The sequence below is a fragment of the Spironucleus salmonicida genome, chromosome 1 (assembly GCF_000497125.1).
Source record: "Spironucleus salmonicida strain ATCC 50377 chromosome 1, whole genome shotgun sequence".
Taxonomy (NCBI): Eukaryota; Fornicata; order Diplomonadida; family Hexamitidae; genus Spironucleus; species Spironucleus salmonicida.
Window position 1 is genome coordinate 52781 of NC_090596.1, and position 22880 is coordinate 75660.

The 22880-nt window shown below is 24.0% G+C and overlaps 10 protein-coding genes across 10 annotated transcripts; 2 read left to right on the plus strand and 8 right to left on the minus strand. All coding sequences in view use genetic code 6, as the record gives it.

The window, feature by feature from the left end:
• Positions 1-116: 116 nt before the first annotated feature.
• SS50377_20019 (uncharacterized protein) lies at positions 117-5378 on the minus strand (the record flags this gene model as incomplete). The annotated part of the gene is made up of 1 exon (XM_067903964.1): positions 117-5378. The coding sequence occupies one exon, from the start codon at positions 5376-5378 to the stop codon at positions 117-119; it is 5262 nt and encodes a 1753-aa protein (XP_067767446.1).
• Positions 5379-6023: 645 nt separating this feature from the next.
• On the minus strand, positions 6024-8003 carry SS50377_20020 (uncharacterized protein; the record flags this gene model as incomplete). Its single annotated transcript, XM_067903965.1, has 1 exon — positions 6024-8003. The coding sequence occupies one exon, from the start codon at positions 8001-8003 to the stop codon at positions 6024-6026; it is 1980 nt and encodes a 659-aa protein (XP_067767447.1).
• A 3-nt stretch (positions 8004-8006) lies between these two features.
• SS50377_20021 (tRNA pseudouridine38/39 synthase) lies at positions 8007-9083 on the plus strand (the record flags this gene model as incomplete). Its single annotated transcript, XM_067903966.1, has 1 exon — positions 8007-9083. The coding sequence occupies one exon, from the start codon at positions 8007-8009 to the stop codon at positions 9081-9083; it is 1077 nt and encodes a 358-aa protein (XP_067767448.1).
• A 108-nt stretch (positions 9084-9191) lies between these two features.
• Positions 9192-16094, plus strand: SS50377_20022 (uncharacterized protein; the record flags this gene model as incomplete). Its single annotated transcript, XM_067903967.1, has 1 exon — positions 9192-16094. One exon carries the CDS (start codon positions 9192-9194, stop codon positions 16092-16094), a length of 6903 nt encoding a protein of 2300 aa, XP_067767449.1.
• Positions 16095-16114: 20 nt separating this feature from the next.
• On the minus strand, positions 16115-16993 carry SS50377_20023 (putative methyltransferase family protein; the record flags this gene model as incomplete). Its single annotated transcript, XM_067903968.1, has 1 exon — positions 16115-16993. The coding sequence occupies one exon, from the start codon at positions 16991-16993 to the stop codon at positions 16115-16117; it is 879 nt and encodes a 292-aa protein (XP_067767450.1).
• A 111-nt stretch (positions 16994-17104) lies between these two features.
• On the minus strand, positions 17105-17887 carry SS50377_20024 (uncharacterized protein; the record flags this gene model as incomplete). The annotated part of the gene is made up of 1 exon (XM_067903969.1): positions 17105-17887. One exon carries the CDS (start codon positions 17885-17887, stop codon positions 17105-17107), a length of 783 nt encoding a protein of 260 aa, XP_067767451.1.
• Positions 17888-17930: 43 nt separating this feature from the next.
• SS50377_20025 (uncharacterized protein) lies at positions 17931-18770 on the minus strand (the record flags this gene model as incomplete). The annotated part of the gene is made up of 1 exon (XM_067903970.1): positions 17931-18770. The coding sequence occupies one exon, from the start codon at positions 18768-18770 to the stop codon at positions 17931-17933; it is 840 nt and encodes a 279-aa protein (XP_067767452.1).
• Positions 18771-18825: 55 nt separating this feature from the next.
• On the minus strand, positions 18826-19128 carry SS50377_20026 (uncharacterized protein; the record flags this gene model as incomplete). Its single annotated transcript, XM_067903971.1, has 1 exon — positions 18826-19128. The coding sequence occupies one exon, from the start codon at positions 19126-19128 to the stop codon at positions 18826-18828; it is 303 nt and encodes a 100-aa protein (XP_067767453.1).
• A 31-nt stretch (positions 19129-19159) lies between these two features.
• SS50377_20027 (uncharacterized protein) lies at positions 19160-20185 on the minus strand (the record flags this gene model as incomplete). The annotated part of the gene is made up of 1 exon (XM_067903972.1): positions 19160-20185. The coding sequence occupies one exon, from the start codon at positions 20183-20185 to the stop codon at positions 19160-19162; it is 1026 nt and encodes a 341-aa protein (XP_067767454.1).
• A 971-nt stretch (positions 20186-21156) lies between these two features.
• SS50377_20028 (TLD family protein) lies at positions 21157-22839 on the minus strand (the record flags this gene model as incomplete). The annotated part of the gene is made up of 1 exon (XM_067903973.1): positions 21157-22839. The coding sequence occupies one exon, from the start codon at positions 22837-22839 to the stop codon at positions 21157-21159; it is 1683 nt and encodes a 560-aa protein (XP_067767455.1).
• Between the last annotated feature and the right edge of the window lie 41 nt (positions 22840-22880).

Genomic DNA, 22880 nt, shown 5'->3' on the forward strand with positions numbered 1-22880 from the left:
AATTTTAAGAATCAGACTAATAGTAAAATATCTAACTTTATATTAGATAAGACAAAACTACTAAAATAATTATCCTATATAAACAAATATTATTATGATATAATTTTACCTGTTTTTCACTCCAACAAGATTCGTTCTATGCTTTATTTATATTCTTCATTAAAAGCTCCCTCTTTTGCTATTTTTTTAAGTGAGTCATATCTTATTTTATAGCAAACTATTTCAAAAAACTTTTAATTCTTTTTTTCCACACATGATTATAATAGATCAAAATAAATTAAGTCATCTAGATTATTTAAAAATAATCCATAATTAACATTTTAGATAATGCATATTTTGTTCAATAAATTTAAATCTTCTCCGTCTTAAACTAAACTATTCAGTGTCTAAACAGAAAGAACATTTAAGAATTTTTCAAGCTTTAAAATAATTATAAGTTATATTGCATTGGTATTCTTTGGGATATAGAAATAGTGATTATTAAACAATACAATTTGCTCTGTCTCAGTACATAATGCTACCTCAAACGGTATTAATTTTATAAGATTCTCTAGATTTTAAAATATAATCGCATAATGGATTGAATAAAATCCATAAAATATTTTATTAGAAATATTAGTTTATCTAGTATCGAATTATTTAAGGAAGAATCTAATTTGTTTTTACTTAATATTTTATGATAATGCATTAAACCAAGCGGTTTAAACTTCAACTTATGTCGAAAATGATATTGTTGTATTATTTTACATTAGAATTGATTTCTCAGATAATGAAAGCTCTAATGAATATATTATTTGTCGTGAACCCATGATTTCTTTAACATTTAGTGTATTCTTATGAACAAGAAATTACATATTGTAATACTATTTTAATTAAGGCATGTTGTAATTATAATATTTCTAGATCTCAGTTGATTCAAATAAATCATTTTATATTACTAGATAATAATTTAACCTAGATTAGTTATATTAACAAATTTTATTCATGAAATTTATTCTCCATTCTGGTTGCTAATTTGGCCCATATTGAAGTTTAATTATATTATCAATTTAATAATACCACATATCATGTTCAGATAATTTTATTCTTTATGCAAAAACTTTTAATATAATGTCCAATGAATAATAATTAAGCACTAATAATATCTTAGAGATAAGTTATGAATTACTTTAAAGTAGACAAATTTATAAAATTTTAAATATACGTTATTCATCTTGTTATCTAATTAGACGAACTAACTCACAATAAACTATAATAAGAGAAAGCTCAATATCATATTAAGTAGCCAATTCAATTAATGTAAGTTGAAACGATGGCATATAATTAATATATTTTTCATCCTTAATAACAGCTTACTTTTCTGATTCTATAATTGTAACCTTAAACCATTGTTCAAGATAATATTCTTGCAAAATATTAACTGTTTATTAGTTTTTAGACAATATAGCAATATGTATTACATTTGAACCTTCAGGTAATATGACTAGTTTGTCCTCTATTAAAATTATAACCGGCTATTACATGACAGTTTATGATTATGATTTTAAAAAGTACTATAAAACAATTTAGCTATTGTAAAGTGCTGCGTAAAAAAGTTAATTAAAACCTTCATAATAGCCAAATAAATAATTTGTTTCGCGTTACTCAACTACTAACTAATCTGATCTATATAAATTAAGCTGCTTTTCTGAATCTTACACATAAAACAAATTAACCCATTATTCAAATTTATTACCAACTTTGTATATTGTTTATGTTAAAGCAAATTATTACTATATTCTAAAAACTTCAGAAACCTAAATATTTTAATGATTAGATTTTAAATCTTCATCACAAAAGTAATATGTATTTAATAATGAAATATCTGATTCATCTGATGAGTTTTTAAGATTTTCTAGACAAATATTTCCCAATAAAAAGTACTTAAAACATTTCTTAAAGTTTAAATTCTCAATATAATCTAATGGGCATAAACCATTTACTCTATGAATTAGTCCTTTTTAAACATGTGGTAAAATAGAAGATGATGAATTTATATTTTAACTGATATATTTAATTAATTCTTAGTTATTAGACTAAAACATATCATGTATGAAAGTTAGCTTGTTTGGAGATTTGTTAATAAGTGATAAAGTTTCTTTTATCTCTGATAAAAAAAACTAACTCTTCGATAAATCTTAGTACCCACTAATGATAGCTAAACGTAAAAAATATTATTAAGACTTTAATATTTTAACAGATTATTCCTCATATTTTAAATAATAGTCCAATAGAATATTAAAACAATCTTTGTTACCAGCACATATAGATATTCCCAATGGATGACAACAATAATTATTGAAGATAATATATTAATTGTTGAAATTTAATGCAATCTACCGGTTGGATGGCTCTATTATTAAATGATTATCAACACAATACTAAATATATAACATCTTTTTAAAATACACTGCATATTACAAAGGAGTGAATCCATTTATGATAGTTTTATAATTTGATACTCTTAAATCAATGTCATCTTTGTATTATTAAAAATAAGCTAAATTAGTTACCGATTCATTATAAATCTAATCAACAAACTCTGAATATTTTAAACTTTGGATAACACTATTAAGATATTATGTTTCTAAGTTTGTAATCTAACTTCTTGTGGCAAATAAATCTTCCTTATAGAGTTTAACATAAACAGGTTTATGATGTAAATCTATAATATCTTAGCAATCTTATTTTATATTAAAATAATCATAATGAATATCTTTATATTTGTTTACAATAATGGCCACTGTAAAGAATTATATAATCTTGTCTATAAATTTAATGGTTGGTATACTAACAATATTGTCTTATTAAACTTGATTAAGCTGTTAAAAAAATAATACTGATTACTTGTGTAAAATAAAAGGTTCTTTCGCTATTATTGGAAGTATGTTAATTATCTTTTATAAATAAAGGAAATTTTATGAAAAATAACAATATGTTATAACTTTATCAAACCTAATGTTAAACTTGTCAAAGAATTTAACATATAATTTTAATAACAGTTAAAACATTTGTTACAAATACTTATCATGTTTCATTATTATCAATATATCTACAACACTGAATGACTATTCCTAACTATTTAATAAAGTGAATAAAAATTACTTTAACTTAGAGTTTAAATCTAAATAAGATTTGGATAATATATCTTCTACAATTGGTTATAATAATGACAAAACAAATTTTGAATCTAATGATAGCAGCATTATTACAATTAAACATGAATTTTTATAAACATATATCATCATATCAGAATCCACACTTTTAAAAGGTAAAATAACTGATGATTAATTCTCTTGATAAAAACAATTTTTGAAATGTCTCTTGATGAATCCAATATTCTACCCAATTATTGCGTAATGAATAGGATAAAATCCATTATAAATTCCTTAGGAATAATTCGACTCTCTAGAATCTGCCCTTTATGGTATTTTTGCAAAATCTATGTTTGAAACAACGTTCATAGCATCTACAAATTCAATAAACTATGAATCCTTAGCGTAGGGTAAAAAATTAATGCATTGTAAAACCAAGGTATGCTTTTTCTCAGTATCTTGATTATTAAAAATTAAATCAATCTAATAAAGCTAACTACAATCATACTTGAATTTGATTTTTCTTTCAATAATATTTGATTATAACTCTTTTTCAACTGAAATTTACTAAAGCAAATATGATTGTCGTATCTAATTATTTATTTCTAAATAAGCTAAATTTGCAACATAAGTTCTTGTCTAATCTTATTTGAATAATTACTTGTCAACTTACAAAACAGAGCAAATTTTATTGTAAAGATTACTCCAAATTGTATTCTGATCTAATAAATTAAGTAAAATATAATCTGCCAAAAATCTTAAAAATCTAGTTAATATATTATTAGATACGTAGGACTCATTAATTACTCTATTAATTGTCAAATCACAAACACGCAAAATTTCTAGCTAGTATTTAAAGTTATAGAACATTACTTCAAGCGCTTCATAAATAGTAGCATTTTCTTCGACGAACGAATCAAACAGTAAGTTATTTTCATATGTTGACTTTACTAATTCCTAGCATATAATGGCACCACATGATAGTATCTCTTCAGCTGCTTCATTATTAAGTGTTTTTGCAAAACTAAATATTGAGGTTCCATCATGGCAAAGGAAGAGTTTTAGTTCATCAGCAAAGTCTAAAATACATTTTGTTGTATTTACTTTATTAAGACAAAGTGCAAATTCTAATAGATTTGCCTTGGGTTAAACAACTTCAAACTAATTTTTAAGAGTGAAGAAATATTCATAGTTTATTGTTAGTTTTAATAATTCTGCATCATCTTTCAATATTATATAATGACTTACAAATAAATTTTCATATGATTAAAGTCTGAATAATTTTCTATTTGTTTATAGAAATTCTTTGGTTATATTTTGCGAAAAATATATCTCTAAAAGTTCTTATTTTTGCTTTTACATCATAATTGATTTATTTCTCGCTGTAAATAGTTTTTATTTTAAAACTTCCTTAGCTGCATATAATTACTTTCTTTTTTCTTCTTCTGGGTCAAATTTCGGTACTCGATCAATAAAACTTAATTCCCCAAAATTTGTAGAATAACGTTTTTGGTCCCATTTTTTACTCACTTCTTCTACATAGTTTGTTTCTAAATACTTTAAGCTTTTTTTAAGTAAAGAAAAGGTATTTTCTAATACATAAATTTTAACTTTTTTATTCTTAAATGCGTCAGAATTTTCAACCATTTCAACTGGATGTAACCTACCAGTTAGCGCAATTTGAACATAAAATCCCTTTTATAACTCAGATGTAAATGCAGAAAAATTATCAACCAACCATTCAAAATTTTTTACTAAGCCAAGAGACAGTATAGCATTAAAATGACTGAACTATCCACTTTTGACAAGAGGAACATCAAGAGCTAAAAATTTTTTGCTTGTGAAAATCTACTGGCTGATATTACTTTTTTGATTTATAAGTGCTATTAAAGTAGAAGTAAGACCTTTGGAATCACATATACCGAATTGCGATTAAAGGAGCTAAATTGCCTTTTCTGAGTTTCGTAAAATTGCAATCATTAAAGGTGTTGCATTGGAGTTAAACGTAATTTTATTAAAAGCAGTCTATGTTGATGCTTAAAATGGTACTTTTAAGGATATTGATGCATTTAAATTTAAGAGTTACTTTATTGCGTTTGGTGAATTTTCGTAAGCAGCATAATGAAGTAAAGGAAGCCCTAGAGGTGAAGGTGATAATGTATCACTATACTTATCATAAATATCATGATTAAACTGAATGGTATCTTTACGAATATTAGCAAATAATTCTGATGCATTTAGCATTTTAATTCGTTTAAGATATTTATCATAATACTAGAGATATAATTAATTTAATGAAAATGAAGTATTCTTACTTTAGAAGAAAATAAAGCTTTTTTAAAGATGAAATATAACAGAGTACATAATATACTAAATGTATTGATATATAAACCATCCCAGCCTGTTAAATATTCCTAGCACCGAAATTTAAATAATCTTTTGTAGTATCTAAACTTAGAATTTAGAAAAAAATTGATTAATAATAGAAGGATAAAATTTACTTAAAGTAATATAATCTTATGGTAAGTATAATTAATCAGTTAGTAAATGATAAAACAAAAATGTATTTAGATTAATTAGAAATATCCACTGAAAAGCTAATACTAAGGCAATATTTTAACTATTAGTATCTAAATTTCAGTAGGTTAAAAGATAATTTTTTCTTGCTAAAGACCTAAGAACTGCAATTATCAACAAAAATCTTAAAATCTCCTTTTCTTCTAGACATAAAATTCTACAAAAATAAAATTTTGCATATTTTTGATTGTAAAATTCTCCCTGAACGAAAAATAAGGAACAAAATTAAGTATAATGAACTAGAAGAAATAGCAAATTCTCAAAAATAATATAATAAAATAATATAAAAAATATTTGACGATTATTGATTACTCATATTTTGCTAATTTAAATATTCAGACTGCCTACCTTAAATTGAAGTTCATCTGATATTTCTTAGTTATTTAATAACCCCTATGTTGGCATTTTTATAGTTTCTATTGGGTTTAATCCATCTTCGGAATTCTTCATTAATTTTAAGATTAAATTTCCGTTATTTAGCCAATTAAGGGTCTCTTATATCATGGGCAATTTAAATATCAAGTCTTAATCAAATTCTACAATAAGTTCGTCATCTTTAGCATTTTATGGAGCTGATAGGAATTCTTTCGTAAAAAATCCTACAAATAAAGAATATTATCCTTCTAATTTAGCGTTTAATTACATATCAGAATAAGAAATTTCAAAAGTTTATAAAACAGGTTCAAAGTCATCAGATTTTGATTCTTCTAATAAATTAATCTCTTCGTCTTCAACTATTTGAACCTATAATATCTCTTCTTTTTTCTCAACTTTCTGTATATCTTATATCTAATCATGTTTTTACTCCACTATGGGATGCTATAGGCTTCCCAATGTATTAATTTCTTTAGATTAATAATTTTATATAGATTATTAATTTTATAGCCTATCTATAATAGTTTTTGTTAATGAATTATTTTGTTAATTTTATATTTATATAATGTCCAACTATTAGCTAGTTTGCTATTACTATCCAGCTCTTAAGAAAATATCATCATAATTATTTGTATAAATTTTATTTTAATTTTTACATTCCACTAACTAATTTTGTAAATTGGTAATCTCCAATTATAATTCTTAAACTCTTCCTTCTAATTCATCTCTAATTTAATTTATACTCTCTAATTAATCTGCTAAATGATTATATCTGTGCATCGCTCGTTCTTTGGCTTTTACGTAAACTTATTTTTCAGTTTCAAGTTATCTTTCTGCTTTCTCTTTATTTTCAATCAATTATTTATACTTCTCATGTTCTGATACAAATTCAGTATGAACTTTTGTTAATTCGCTCGTAAAGTTTTCTATTTCTTCTTAGTGTATATTCTTTATTTTTGCGATTTCATTTTCATGTGATTACTAATAAATTTATACTTGACCAATATTTTCACCTCTTATCTCCATTATCTTATTTTGCATATCTGAATTAAACTAAATTCTTTCATTTACTATTTTGTCGGCTAGTATTTGAAGTTCTTTTTATTTCTCAATGTTTTAATTTTTAAGAGAAACAATTTCATCAGCTAATTCCGAAATTGATTCAACCGAAGTTATAGCATAAATCTTTTATAATTCATTCCTAAGCTCTTAATTTTAGGTGTTGAGATTTCCTTAACTTATTTTAAGTCTTTAATTATCTTTCTCTAAACTACTAGTCTACTATACTAATTCTTAAATTTTCTGAGAACTCTCTTTTTTAAGTATCTCTAACCTTCCAGCTGAGTCTAAAGCTGCTGCAAAATGTTATGCTAGGTCTTTTTCGATTAACTATTTTTCTTATTACATAGAGATTAATTTTTATGCCATCTCTTCGATTTTAAGCTAATTACTTCGGGATCTTTCCTGATCTAATGATAATTATGCATTTCTTGTTCTTAGATCTTCTACTTCGAATTTTTATGTTTCAACATGTTCTAAAACTCTTTTATAACCATCTCTTAATTTTTCAAAATGAGCTGTCAGCGCGTCATAATCTGCCTATAGAGATGTAGCCTTGGCTAATGCAGCAGCTAAATCTTTTTTAAGTATAGGGTCTTATATGTTACTATTATGTGATACTTTGTTATTACATGCATTACATAATTAAAATTAAGCTTGTTTCAATTCATCTTATGTTGATGATAACTTAGATCTTAGTGTTAATACAAGTTTCTTTAATACTTAATTCTAGTCAGACTCATTTCGTGGTAGTGCACGTTCTAAAGCATCTAATGAAATATCCATAAATTTATAAATAATCTAACATTATATTTAATATATTATAATAAATTATTATTTGAAATGAGAATTAACCATTTAATGAAAAGAAATAAAATTGAAATTGCTAATCAAATACTTGATACTATAACTAAATTACCTAAAGATCAACAATAAAAATTTTATAACAAATTATTCTATTAAATTCGTAATCCATGTATCCAAACGTAAGAAGATATTCACTGTTAGCCAATTGTTCTTAAAGTTTCATATGATGGACAATATCTAAGTGGAGTTTAGGAATGTAATTAGCCTTTTACTATAACGAGAATTTTAAAAGATGCATTGATTAATGCATAAATGCTACCATCTAATATTCATATTCCAATAACTTCATGTGGTCGCACAGACTCAGGAGTATCCGCAAGTGGTTAAACATTTTCGTTGTGGATAAGAGCAGCTTAAAAAACTGGTGCAACTTTTGGTGATATGTCTAATTTTATTTAGTCGTTTGATACTATTGATTATATGAATGCAATTAATCCAAAACTTCCACCAGAAGTTCAAATCACAGGATGGGCACTAGTTCAACCTAAGTTTTCAGCTCGTCATAGTACAACTGGACGAACCTATTCTTACTTTATTCCAAACTTCTAGAATATATCAATTGATTTAATGAGAGATGCATCTTAAAAACTGATTGGTTGGAAAAACTATAAAAATTTTTGCTTTGAAAAATAAGAGATTGATAATTATACTAGAAAAATTCGATCTTTTGATTTCTTGGTTGACGAAAATACTCTTCAAATTAGAATAAATGGAACGGCATTTTTATACCATTAAATCAGATGTATCATATCAATTTTAGTGCTTATTGGGCTTAAACTTGAAACTTTAGATATTATAGACTATTTGTTAGATATTGAAACCATTTAAACTCGACCGAAATATATCATTGCCCCACCAGAGTTTTTATTATTTGAAAAACCAGAGTATTAAGATATTGTATGGAACACTTCAACTAAAGATAAAATAATTAAAAATATCTAAGCTTTAAAAGATATGTAAACTTTCACTACTTAATTTTATAATTTATAAAAAGATACTAGTTATAACTATATAATTGATTAAATTAAAGGGAACTAAGAAAACTACTGCGAAATTAAAAATTTGAAATGATTTAATATAAATATTATATAATATTTATATATTTAATTTATTTAAAGAACAATTATTCAACAATATTATATTTAATAATATTTAAATTCAAAATAAATCACTTTAAATATGTTTGTCTAATCAAAAAATAATATTATTAGCTTTTCTGTAAGCTAAAGAAGTAAGAGATAGTTTATTTATTTACAAGTAAATAAATTATATATAGATAATTAGATTTCTATTACTAATTTTAAAGACATTACAATAGATAACAATTTATTAGTATTTTAAGGATATAAGTTTAAAATTAACTAAGATATAAGAATATTTAAAGACTATCTATCTCTGTACTTCGGAAAAATTGATTTTTTGAATAATTCTGTAGTCTTTAAAGAAATTTGTTCTAATATAGATATTGAATTTTATTTTAGCTAAGACTTTTTTAGAATTAATTGTTAAGATAAGTAGTATTTTATTTATAATAAAAATATTGCAATAAAATAAAATAAATCTAACAAGACAGTATTTATAACTCAAGATGGTGTGCATCTGCTAAATTTATTTTACAATAATGATAATGACTTGAGATAATTTGATGTATCAATTATCTCATAAGTTAAATAGAACTAAATATAATAGTCTATGAACTATAATATATTTAATGTTGTACTTACTCATTTTTATTAGTATGATTAAATAGATAATGTTATTATATATTAACCTCTTGATAATATTACAAAATCGAAAATTCATTTTTAACAATAAGAAATAGTTGTACAAACTGATACTATTTATTAAAGTATAACCCTTTCATCTATTGAATTATTAACACTACAATATGATTCCAAATTAATAGTCATAAAATTATCAAACTCCATGTAATTATTTATGTCATTCGATTCATTACCCTTTATGGAATAATTTGTAGTGTAGCTACTTAATTTATAATCAAATTAAAACTCTCAAGCTAAAGTTCATTATGTTAATTTGTTAAATCATAATATCATTTCCAATTCCTTATAACTTGATGTTGAGACTTTAATTAATAGTATTTAAGACTTTAATAATAAAGAACAAGTATTTTAAAAAATTTGTTATATCTATCAAAACTATTAAAGAAATTTACCCTGTATCAGTAAAAATACTTAACTATTAGAATTTATATCTAAATAAATCACCTTAGAACCTGTTACCAATGTTTAATTTATTTATTTTTAGGTATTATTATTTTTAATATCAAGTAGAGCATAGTATGAATATCTTTGTGGATAGAATGCCACGATATTTTAAAATTTATCTACTTATTTAATCAATAAAAATTAAAAATATCATGATCTTATGATTTGTTTATTAATTAGATATTCATTTTCATATTAATGGTAACCTACTATATTAGAAGTTGGGGCTCGTTATGATGGACTTAATCTTTTATATTGCCTTCAATATTAACCATTCAAATATTATAATCTTATTTCAGTGTCAAAAAAGGTATAGGGAAAATCTTCAGCATTAGCTAAAATAGGAATTCATTCTAGGTATTAATAGGGTTAAAAATATATTATCAGTAGAACTAAAATAGAGTAATTCAACAGATTATTTATAGTTAATCAAACAAGTGACCTTATACCTAAATTAGGTAAGTTCATCGTAAATTTATAGACTTAAAGTTTTTTGATAACCTCTTTAGTATTAGGTATTCTTCAAGATATTTTAGTTACTAAAACCCATTTAGAAAAATAATAAAATGATTCTTTATTGAAGTTATAATTATTAAGAAAATAATTATTTGAACTTATCTTTGAAAATTCTAGTTATTTTATTTAGCTTACATGTTCAAATATTATAGAATTTTAAATTTCTTCAACCCTAATAATGAAATAATTTTTTCAAGAATAGTTACTTAGTACAAGTATTAAAAATTTAGTCTCTGAATAATTTTTACTAACAGGAAATTTAATCTAACTCGTTGAGACTATACTAAAAAATGAATATGATATTTTATCGTAAATTTAGTGGAGTTTACTAAGTATTATGTATGTGTAAAATAAAAATGTGTAAAATATTGTGAATAAAATTTTGCCTATTTCTTTAACTAAAGGAATGCAAGCAGTTAATATAAAGGAAATATATAGCTAATAAAGCAAAAAATTGTAACTAAATGGTAAAGTCAACGACATTAGACAACTATTGTACACACCTTCATACAGTTCCACATTAGTTTGGGATTTTTAAATAGCTTTAGGTGTTTAGCATTAGCTTGTTGCCTTTTTATTATAATTCAAATAATAATAAACATCTAATACAAACTTATGTCTTAATTATGAGCAACTCAATATTTCGTATCGAAGTTTATCTAATAGGGAATTGTCATAATATGATATAGATATTCATGGATTTGTTCTAAGTTAGCTTATAGTATTTGAACCTAATATTGAATTTAATTTTATTGGGCAAAACTAAACTGAATATTATCTAATATAATAAATAGATAGACCTTTTAAGTAATTAAAATTCTTAATTTAAAATGTAAACCCGTAAAAAGTAGCTGATATTTATTATAGTTCTTTTATTTAAGAAATTAATGATTTCGAAATCAAATAAGTTCTTATTTATGTTCTTAATACAATTTACTTATAATTCAATGTATAATTCAACTATTTTAATGAATTTACAAGCGATATTATTGAACAAATATAAAAATAAAAATATGGACTAGTCTTATATTAATTATATTTTCTTGAAACACTTTGTTATTAATAATAATAAAATGATGTTTTAAAGCGAAATAACTTCTTTGGTTTAGTTAATAACAAACTTATTTCCTCCTTATACATAAATATACTTTCTTCTACATAATTATTAAAATAAGATAATGCATTACTTATACCAAACTCTAAGCTAATTTATAACTCTACGTATCACAACTTATATGAAGTATCATATAGACTAATATACTATACGTTATTTTATTTAAACTAACATTTAGAATAGTATTCCTCATTTCCTTTTCCAATAATTATAACATTATGCAAATCGTAATGTCTACTAATATCTTTATATAATACAGTGATTGAGCTGTTTATTGGGCATTCTAATTCTCCTATGTTTATTTAAATATGTTAACTAATGAATCTAATTGTTACTATATTTCCTTCTTAAATTCAATAAATTATTGATATCGGATTCATATAGTTATTCTTAAGTAATTAATTCGGCGTAATTGAAAATGTTCATATATTTTGTCTTATAAAAAAGTTGATATCTATATCCTCCGGCTTATAAATTTTACAAAGCTATTTACCTATCTCTTTTGTTTATTACATATAAAACAATACTGAGTAATTAGTGGCTGATATATTTTGCACTCCTTTTTGTCTTTAACTCAATTGCTTCTTTAGTAATAATTTGAGGTAATAGCTATAAAAACATTTGAAAACTTAATTATAATAAATTTCTATTCATTATTTATCTGAAAATGTTATCGACAACGATACTATCTATAAATTAGAATTAAAATTCAAAGATTGTGCTAAAACCACTATTAAGTTTGATAATATCAAGGTATTAAACTTTAAATCGATGATCTATATTGAATTAATCGATAAATAAAAATATATTTATTATTTTAGTATGCTTTCACCAGATAATTATGAGAATGATCAAGTTTCCATATTCCATGAATAAATGATTCAGAAATTTTAAACAGATATTAATATCTCAAAGGTTAAAGTTTATTTTGAATAATTACTATGTTTTGAAGAGGAAAAACATCGTCTAGACCTATTATCTTTAGATTTCTTCCAAATTGGTATGCCATATTATCATTAGACAATAAAGTTATTAATCATTGTTTTTTTAACGAAAATCTAATTGGAACTAGACTTTATAAATCAAAATTCGAGAGAATACGAAGATACTTAAAAAATATTGTCTACATATATAAAATAAACTGGTGGTACTGGAAAACTTTTACTTTAAACTAAATAAATTGGTTAACTGCCTGATTATTACTTAAAAATAATAACTAATAAATCTTATGAATTATTATAGATAATTAATATTATTTTATAAGTACATGCTTAGTTTTTAGATTAATTTTAAAATCTTGAAATGACTAATTTTAAGGCTTTTGAAAACTTAAGTCATTCTATTGACCTATTAATCTACCTTTAATAAATTAATTTCACTGAAATTATTCAAATTTTAAATAAATTTAATAGTCTTATGGATAATGAGATACTTTAAGTAAACAAGGCATTATGTGAGCAGAAGAAAGCATAATATTATGAGACCATATTTTAATTAGAAATTAATATTATGAAAAGAGCTACATGTTATACTGAACTAGATGATATTATTATCCATTGTCATTAAATTATACTTAATGAAATCATGAAATAAAATCTTATCATTCTTGAAAATTTAAACTATAATTTACTCATATAGATTTTAGAAACATCTCTCAATTTATTATATTTTAATAAAATAAATGAGTTATCAGGCTTATATCTCGAATAGTTATTTACATTCATAAAATATCTAAGTGTATCTAAAGAATTATCTCTGCCTTTATAATAATCAAAAATTTTTATATTTCTTATCTTATATGCATATAAGTAAAATAGTTTAGCCCCTTTCATTCTTGGAAACTTAATGAAATATTAACAAAATAATGAGGTGATATAATAGTTCTCGTATCTAGGCTATTTACTATCTCACAACGTAGTACCAGAATCATTCAATAGTGAATTACTACGAAATGTATACACGGATAGAATAGTGTATACATAATAGTTATAATAAGGTATTATTAAATATTTAGAGGATTTAACTCAGTTATAGGATTATTAATATGATAATATATAATTTTCGTGTTAATAATATACCACTTTTCATTATTTCTATAAGAATTATTGTTTCACATCAATTCTTACCTTAATTTATAATCAATTTGGTTCTAAATTCACTAATTTTTACGAATAAATATATAAAATATCATCTAATGAATAAATATTGGTTAACCTAATTAATTTTTATAAAGAAAATTATAACTTTTACCAAGAATTTAACTAGAAAGTTGATACCTTTGATTCCTAATTTTAACAAGTTGGAAATCCACTAATAAGAATGTAAAGTGTATATCTCTCTATTATATTGCGTCTAGTATATTAGCAGACTGATTTTATTCCACTTCTGTAAACATGGTTTATTGAACACCTATTAATTTTATCTGTTTAAAATACGTATGATCATGATTAAGAAATCCTATCTGAATAGGCTTCTATATTACTAACCTTAATAGATTATGAATAAAATGAAAATTATAATCTTTTAATTAAATATAATAGTCAATTATTAATGGTGTTACTTGAGTACACAAAAATATACAACTATAGTATTTGTTTTTTGTTAAAAGATTAATATACTTAATAAATTAATTAATCATTGGAATAATCATAATTTTAGTTAATTAATTTGTCAACTATCCCAAAAACTAGCTACATTTTAACAAAGAAATCATTTATTTAATATTTACTGTAATATACAACTAAATAAGAATAAATCATTTGCTATTGTGATCTTATATAGCTTTATTTACTGATTAAATCTTTAAATTTAAGTACCGATTATAATATATTAATTACAGATGATGATTACATATTAAAGTCAGCAATCAGCTAATTATAAAAAATTATGTCTATTAGTACGTTTTTAAAATAAATACTACCGATTCCATTATAATTAGCCATTTTAAATGGAGATTTATAGCATATTTTTAAGGTTTTTAACACTAGTGTAGAGCTACCCTCATTTGTTTGGAATAGTACATGTACATAATAGCTTCTGTTACTGTTAGAAGATGTTATTAGTAACAAAATTATTCCAAATCTTTTCTTAACATAAAATATTTTGTAAGATCAAGATTTTAATTATTACAATGTTATTGACTATATTGTTTAATTTTATACCTAAAGTTTAACATTATATAGTAATGTTTTTATCAACATATATAATGAGCAATCATTAAATAAAATCGTTAACCTTCCATAGCCAAATATTTTTATTACTGATATTTTAGAATTTATTACGAATGAAACCTTTATAAATTTGGGATAAGAGACTGTTATAAATTTTATCACTGCTTTTTATAACGTTATTCGTCAGCAACCTGTATTTATTTATACTCTTATAGAAAATCCTAACTTTGATAAATTTATTAATTTAATTTTCACTAAAAATTAATGGTTACCAACATATTCGATAGATAATATTCAAACTGTGCTACAATATACATCTACTATCTTAGAAACAATGTTAAATTTTTCTTTTGATTACTCAAAAATTATTTCAAAGCAAACTTTTGTTTAGTTATATAAAATTATTCTTTTAAATATTTCAGAATTATCCATCGTTGATATAGATAATAGTATAACTTAATACAAACAAGACTTATTGCTATAACTAATTAGTATATCATCATTACTCCTTCAAAATCCAGATTATAGACTTTATTTTTAAAGGACTTTATTCGGATATCTCTCCAATAGTAAAATTTACGGACCATTTACATTATATTTAATTCTAATTTAAACAACATTTTCCTCTTCTATCCGCTATTTCGCAGCATCAGCACTCGAAACTGTATTGTTATCATCAGTTGACACAATGCAAGAAATTACAAATATACTTTAAAATGAAAACTTTATTGAATTACGTTAGGCATTCGTAGAATTAGAAATAAGTTATCTTGGTGATAACCTCCCAGTGCCACGTATTTCTCTTTAGGCAATCTTATAGTAGTAAAGAATATAGAAGCCAAATTTAGATAATTTTACTTAAGCTGACTCCTTAAATGCTCTTAATTGTTTTAATGAGGTAGGACCGATTCCATGTTAAAATAGTGTTATCTTGAGCCAATTTTTATCACATTAACCTGCTGGAATGTCTTTGAAATAAGTACTGGAGGATTACTAAGAAATAGTTATATTAAATCAGATTTTATAATTTTCAAAAGAACAAATTATATAGTGATTTTTGAAGAATATCTTTTTTCACTCATTCACATTTGTGAATTATATTTCCCGCCAGTTTAATAAAGGCTCTGATCCAAATTAAATTGCATTTTCTTGTTTACTAACAGTAAATAATATGTACTGTTCTTATCTGTTTTTTTCTTAAAGGCTACCAATTTTACCATAAAATTCAGTAGAGACATGTCTTACTTAAATATAATAATTACGGATTTCTAGTTCTTCTAAGAATTTTAGCGGCCCTATACCTCTAAATAATGAAAGAATTTCCCAAAATACACCGTTGTCTGCTAAATATATTTCAATAGTATTAACAAGCTCAATATAATTTACCAATGAATATGTTAACTCAGAGCCATATATAAGCTCAAATTTTTGATTTTATGGTTATTTTCTAGCTAAAAATTAACCAGGTGGCATATAGCTATTTATTACATGTCCATCTGCTAATACAAGTTCTTCGTGTGGTTCATACCAATTTAAATAACCTGCAGAGCAATTAGAAATAATTTGCTAACCAGAAATAACAAAATTATCAATATCAACTTTTTTATCAAAAAACTCTTGGGCGCGTTCTTTGGCTTCAAACGAATTTGTCCAAATATTATATTAAAGATTTTCTATGATAGGTAACATATAATCTGTCATAATAGTAGGAATTTATTAGCCGACAACTAAACCTAATAATCCTGAACCTGATCCTAACTCTAAAGAATTTTAAAATTTTAAATCCATCCTCTCAATCATTCTGGCTGCAATCACTGCAGCATCCCAAGTCCCACCTCCAACCCATGCAGTTGCTAATGGCACTTCTCTAATGAAAAGTTATGATTTTTAAAGTTTGATAGTCTATCGCTTAAATTTTTACTTATTTTTAGCAAGCAAAAATGCAAGATCCATTAGGAATGGGAAATATAAAATACCAGTATTATATATTAATAATTAAAAATATTATTTTGATGTAACATAAAGATAAAAAGTATAAGCATATATATTAATTATAGCAATAATTCACTCAAAAACTTGTGTATTCTAAGTTTATTTTAAATTTAACACTTGAATGATATTCTAGCACTGAGCTAAAAGGCTTTTTTTATTAGTATCATTAATTAAACTAATATTAACCAATAAATTTTATAATCCTTATTTTACCTTGATGGTACTGCTTTAGTTCTAACTTTAAGTAACCAAAGAATTAATGACTTCATCTTTCTCATAAACTTCTTTTTTTAATTCCTAAACAAGAGTCTTCATCTAAAATAAAATTTTCTCATTTTTCTTCTATTGCTCTCTATATAAGGCCAGTTTTTAATTTTTCGGCTTTTTTTAAAGCAAATATTATTTAACTTCTAACGTTTGGGCCTTTTGTATTTCAACCTGATTTTAAGCTGCTAAAATTTCAAAATATCCTTGATTCTTTTAGGTTGATTATTATATTACCATAGACTATAATAATGCACTGGAATTTAAATTAGATTCGCAAAATTTATTATTTTCATCAGATAATATTTCATTTGAAATTTATAGTGAATCTATTTAATCTTGCATGATCTAAATAATCGCTTCTTTTTCTAAAAAATCAGCTTATAATTAAAAATTAAACTTATTAGGTTAGAAATTAGATGTTGACTTTTCTAGATTTTCTATTTTTCTGATAATTTCAATATGATTTTACAATAAATCGATTTTAACTGACTTCAACTCCTATTTTATAGATGTTAATTATATGCTGGTAATATTGCTTTTATATAAAGGTCTATATGAGTTTTTTAGATCAGAGACAAAAAGGTTCATTAATCCAAGCGCAATAATATATATAAATAAATATACAATATAGTCACTTATTTATAATTAACAATAGTAGTTATAAATCTTTTTTAATATTAGGATTATTAAGAATAATTTGGTCAATTATTTTAGTAAGTTAAATCTGCTTTAACTAGTATTAGTTAAGTAAAACTTAAGTTGACTATAATTGCTAAGTAGTCCTTTGTTATAACTATTATTAACTAATTGCGGATGTAGTAATAAACTTAATACCTTCATCAACTTATGTTGACTTTTTCTTTAAAGGATATTTATCTTATCTAGTCTTTATATTTGTCATATCTTCTAAATAATACCCACCTTATAGACAATAAAATCCATCTGTATTTGTAGGATTTCTGGTCATTTTATATTATTCTATATCTTCCTTAATTACAACAGTAATCTATCGAAAATCTAATTCATCCCCTGATAGTTTGGAATCAGCTATCATGTTTTTCGGATTGAACTTATGTCGCTTATTATCTTATTAAATCTATATCCCATTATCTTATGAGGTTGTTATATGTTAAATGAGCTTAGATAAAGTACTCTTTTCTTCAACTAAAAGAGCTTAGTTTAATTTAAGCTCTTAGCACTCTATTAATAACGATTCATATTATTCTTTTAACTAAATAAATGACACTTACTCTTGAAAATTATTTTTAGCTTCATACTATTCTTAGCTTAATATAAGAACAAGTTATTATTAGTACTGTCTTTAAATGTCAGAAATCGTTAATTATACTTTTTTTCTATAGCTTTGAAACTAATTCAAAAAAGATTACTTCTCTTATTTAAATTTTTGTTATTGCATATGTAGTAAATTATACAGTAGTTGAATCTGATAACCGGAATCAAACTTTTGCATTTTCTTTTTATAATAATAAAATATAATAATAATAATAACTAGAAAATAGAAAATATCACTTACATTTAATTTTTCTATCAAGTAAGCTAACATGTGTATGTTTCCTTTAGTTAATATCGAGTAACCATCTTGGTACATCACTATTGTATAATTAAAGATTTCTATTTAACGGTTCGGACATGGTTATTGAGTTAAAGTCCTCATCCATTTCTTTGTATAACCTTTACTTTATTCTCGCTGAAAATTTAGTTGCAAACTCAGTTTTCAAATCACCAGTCGAATTATATGGTAAAAACTTTCCTTACAATCCCTAAATAAGTCGTATATTTACTACCTCATCACACTTTTTGAAGTCCATTTTTATAAAATTAATTAGTATATATTTGTATTCACTTTTTATTCCCTTCAATAATTTTTAATTTATCGTCGTACTTCAGGCACCTCTTAACTAATATTTTTAAATCTTCATTTTATAACTAAATCTGTTGCTATAAATGTAAATTTTCTTTTTTCAAATCATTTTCTTTTTGAACGCCTAATCTTCTATCCAAAACGTTGTTTTCCAGTTTCTCAAGTCTCTGAACAACCAATCCCTCTTAAATTTCACGCTAAGCGCTTGATAACTCACATTTAAGCCCAGAAATGATGTTGTTAAGCTGCAAAATTGCACTACTTTCGTATTCATCATTTTGAACTTTTACGGCACCAATTACGTCATTTAACGATTTTTCGTGTTACAATTTCAATTCAAAATTATCTTTTCGCTCCTTTTTCAATAACTGGAGTAAATTTTTACTCACAGTTTCTGTTTTTTCGAGCAGGTTTTTGCAGTTTTGATACTCCAATCTAACTTTTTCAGAGGCTTATTAGTCACTCAAAAGCTTCAAAATTTAATCCTGAGAATCGATCAGCTTTTGGAGGTTTTGAGCGCAAAATTCACAGTTTGTTGGCTTTTTGTTTTGGATTTGATCAAATTGGAATGGCAAAGAGGGTTTTAAAATGCCCGATTTTGCCTTTTCATGATCGTACGACTTCATCACGTAAGGAATATAGTACTGCGCGTTCTGCTGGCTGCGTTTATAGTCTATGGCATTCAATTTGATGGTTGCTTCTGCTAATTCCATTTTTACAAATATATTATTATATATAAATCTATATGGAAACTGTACTTTAAATAGTTCATTTTACGGTTAAATTATATAGTTGGCAAGCTGTGAATTCAGCATAACAATTTCTATAATAAAATGATGGGTTTTGGGGAGAATCTTGATAAAATTGGAACATAAAATTATGAGAAAGTCACACCATTTAGTTCTATTAACTTTGAATTAAACTTGGTAGAAATACTCTAAATATACGTTATATATTAAAGCGTTCCAAATATAGATAACATCATCGTCTTAATCTGAATGCATATAATTTCATAATTTTTTTATTATAAATAAAAATAAAGCAAACTGGTAATGAGTACTTTAATTCACCTGATGTTATATAATTTGTTAAATCTTATTTTAAGTATTATGTAGATTTTTATGTAATTGTAATTAGAATAATTTTTAATATTATTTTCTGAGAAATTAAACATATTGTATTAATATAAGATTTTATTATTCATTATCAATATTAAAAAAATAATACACTAGGACAAAATTCCAATTTAGCTGCGTTTTGTATCAGTAATTATCTAAATAACGTTAATATCAAATAGATTATAATATTTCCAATTAAATCAAATATATTTGACACAGATTTAGTAATAGTGGTAATTATATCAATATTTAATTTATTTCATACTGATTAATTGCTAGTTTACTGTTTAACTATGATTAATATTGTATTCTTTAGTAATGATATTAGAGACATCTAAATATATATAAATTAATTCTTATAAAGAAAGCGTTGATATATAAATTACAATATAATGCATAAAATTATAATATTTTGTAAATAACCTTAATTAGTGTAATTTGCTAAAGAATAACATATTAAATTATACTTTTTATTAAATTATATACTAATTTATATGATATAAAGTAATGATGAATAAATACTATTTAGTTGCTTTATAAAATACATATTTTAAATAAAAATATGTTATTTATTATTAATTATGTCTAGTAAATAAGCGGTAATAATTGCTAATTTGTAGATTTTCGTAATAAACACATAATATTAGGATATAAATTAATCATGGCAGTTTAATATAAGTTATTAAAATAAAAATACTTTATATTTGAATATATTTAATCTTATGCACATAGTTAGCTCTTAATATTTGTATGCTAAGGTAATGCAAGTAAAAATTATATCATATAAAAGTCTAAATTATCATTTAAGTGAATAATTTTGATAGTAAATAATGCATACATACACAGATATAAATATATCACAACACAAATCGCCAAACTTCAATTTCATCTAACTCAATAGTCTCATAACCGCCGATACTTTCCCCTTAGAACAAAGGTGGTGACGAGAATGTATCACAATATGCAGATTATACTTCTCTTAATTATTTAACAACATGAATAGCAGGCCCTTTCCCTCCTATTGTGAGTGAATGCGGTGAACTATGTGCAAATATTTTTGCGTCCTATGTAGATTCAAAAAAATTAAGCTCTCCGTTAATATTCGAGAAGCATATCAGTTATTTCTAAGAAAATTAAGTATTTAATTTAAATTCAGAGAAAAAACATCCAAACTTCTGCAACTTTGATCTAAATATTAGCATCCAGTTAGGAGCTAAGTGGTCTGGTAAAATTTAAAGTCTTTCTTAAAATTAGTCAACTACCCACGATAAAATACCGACTTCAGATTTTTTAAAAGATTCATATATATTTTGCAAGTATCTACCATCTTAAGAACATTAATATTGAATAAATATTTTCATTTAACTAAATTCAGACGGAATATTATTAAAAATTACCTCTAGCTCATCTTAAGCAAAAATTTTTGACTCACGATCTACAAAATAATTAATCTAGTTACTATACTCAGAACAATCTATATCAAATCCTTATGTAGCATTTAAAAGATTGTAAATTGACCCAACAACCAAATCTTGACTATTTTCATGACCATTTGATGAAGCTTAACACATATCAAACGATAAGTTAATTTAATCAGACTTTGGTATAAATTATTTTACTGAAAATTAAATATCATCATCTGATACAATTTCATATAAATATTCAGATAAGATATCCGCTGGTAACTTTTAACCTGATAAATTACCTGTTCTATTGAAACTTTCTAGATATTCATATTTATTAGTAAAATTACATGCACTTTTTTTATCGTATTTTTTGGAATTTGTTTTTCTTTTAATTTATCTAGTATTGTGTTATGATAGTAGCATTATCTATTCTGATGCAGATAGTTTTGATACATTTTTAATATGAGCCTTTTTATTTAACTTATAAGATTGTCTTTTAAATAACAGCTATGGCTAAGTATTGGTTTATGTTAATTACTAAACAGTTTTATCAATGTTATAAGGTTTGCTAAAGACATGATACTCGAAATCTTCAGTCCCAGACGTTTCTATGATTAAATTATCTTTATCAATTTCGTTATATTTCACAATGAAAAGAATTATCTCTTGATAGATAGTAACTATATTTTAACATGTACTAGAAAAAATAAATTTTTCACCATTGTAAGTAATAATATCTATGGTATTCTCATAGAACAAACCTTATAACTCTTTCATTACCTATATGGGATCTTATAAAAATTCTTTAAATATGGATGGGTCATAGTATTTTGTTTTTTAACCAGCACCTCTCAGTATAAAATATTCTTTATTTTCATCAATTTAATATCTAACTGTTGCTCTACGAAGTAATAATAAATGGTCTATTTATATCTTTCTAAAAGCGATTTTTTCGATACTTTCGAGAGGCAGTAATACCTATAAGTTAACCTAACTTTACAAACTAGAAAAAACTAAAACACTGCCTCCTACTCTTAGTTTTCCAAATGCAATAGATTTATTTACAAGTCTTATTGCCGGTATAGATAAATTGCTAATGCCAGGTAAAATAGTTTTGATTTCTTATTTCTTCATTAATATAGAACTGCGTATAACATATTATAATTAATATATTA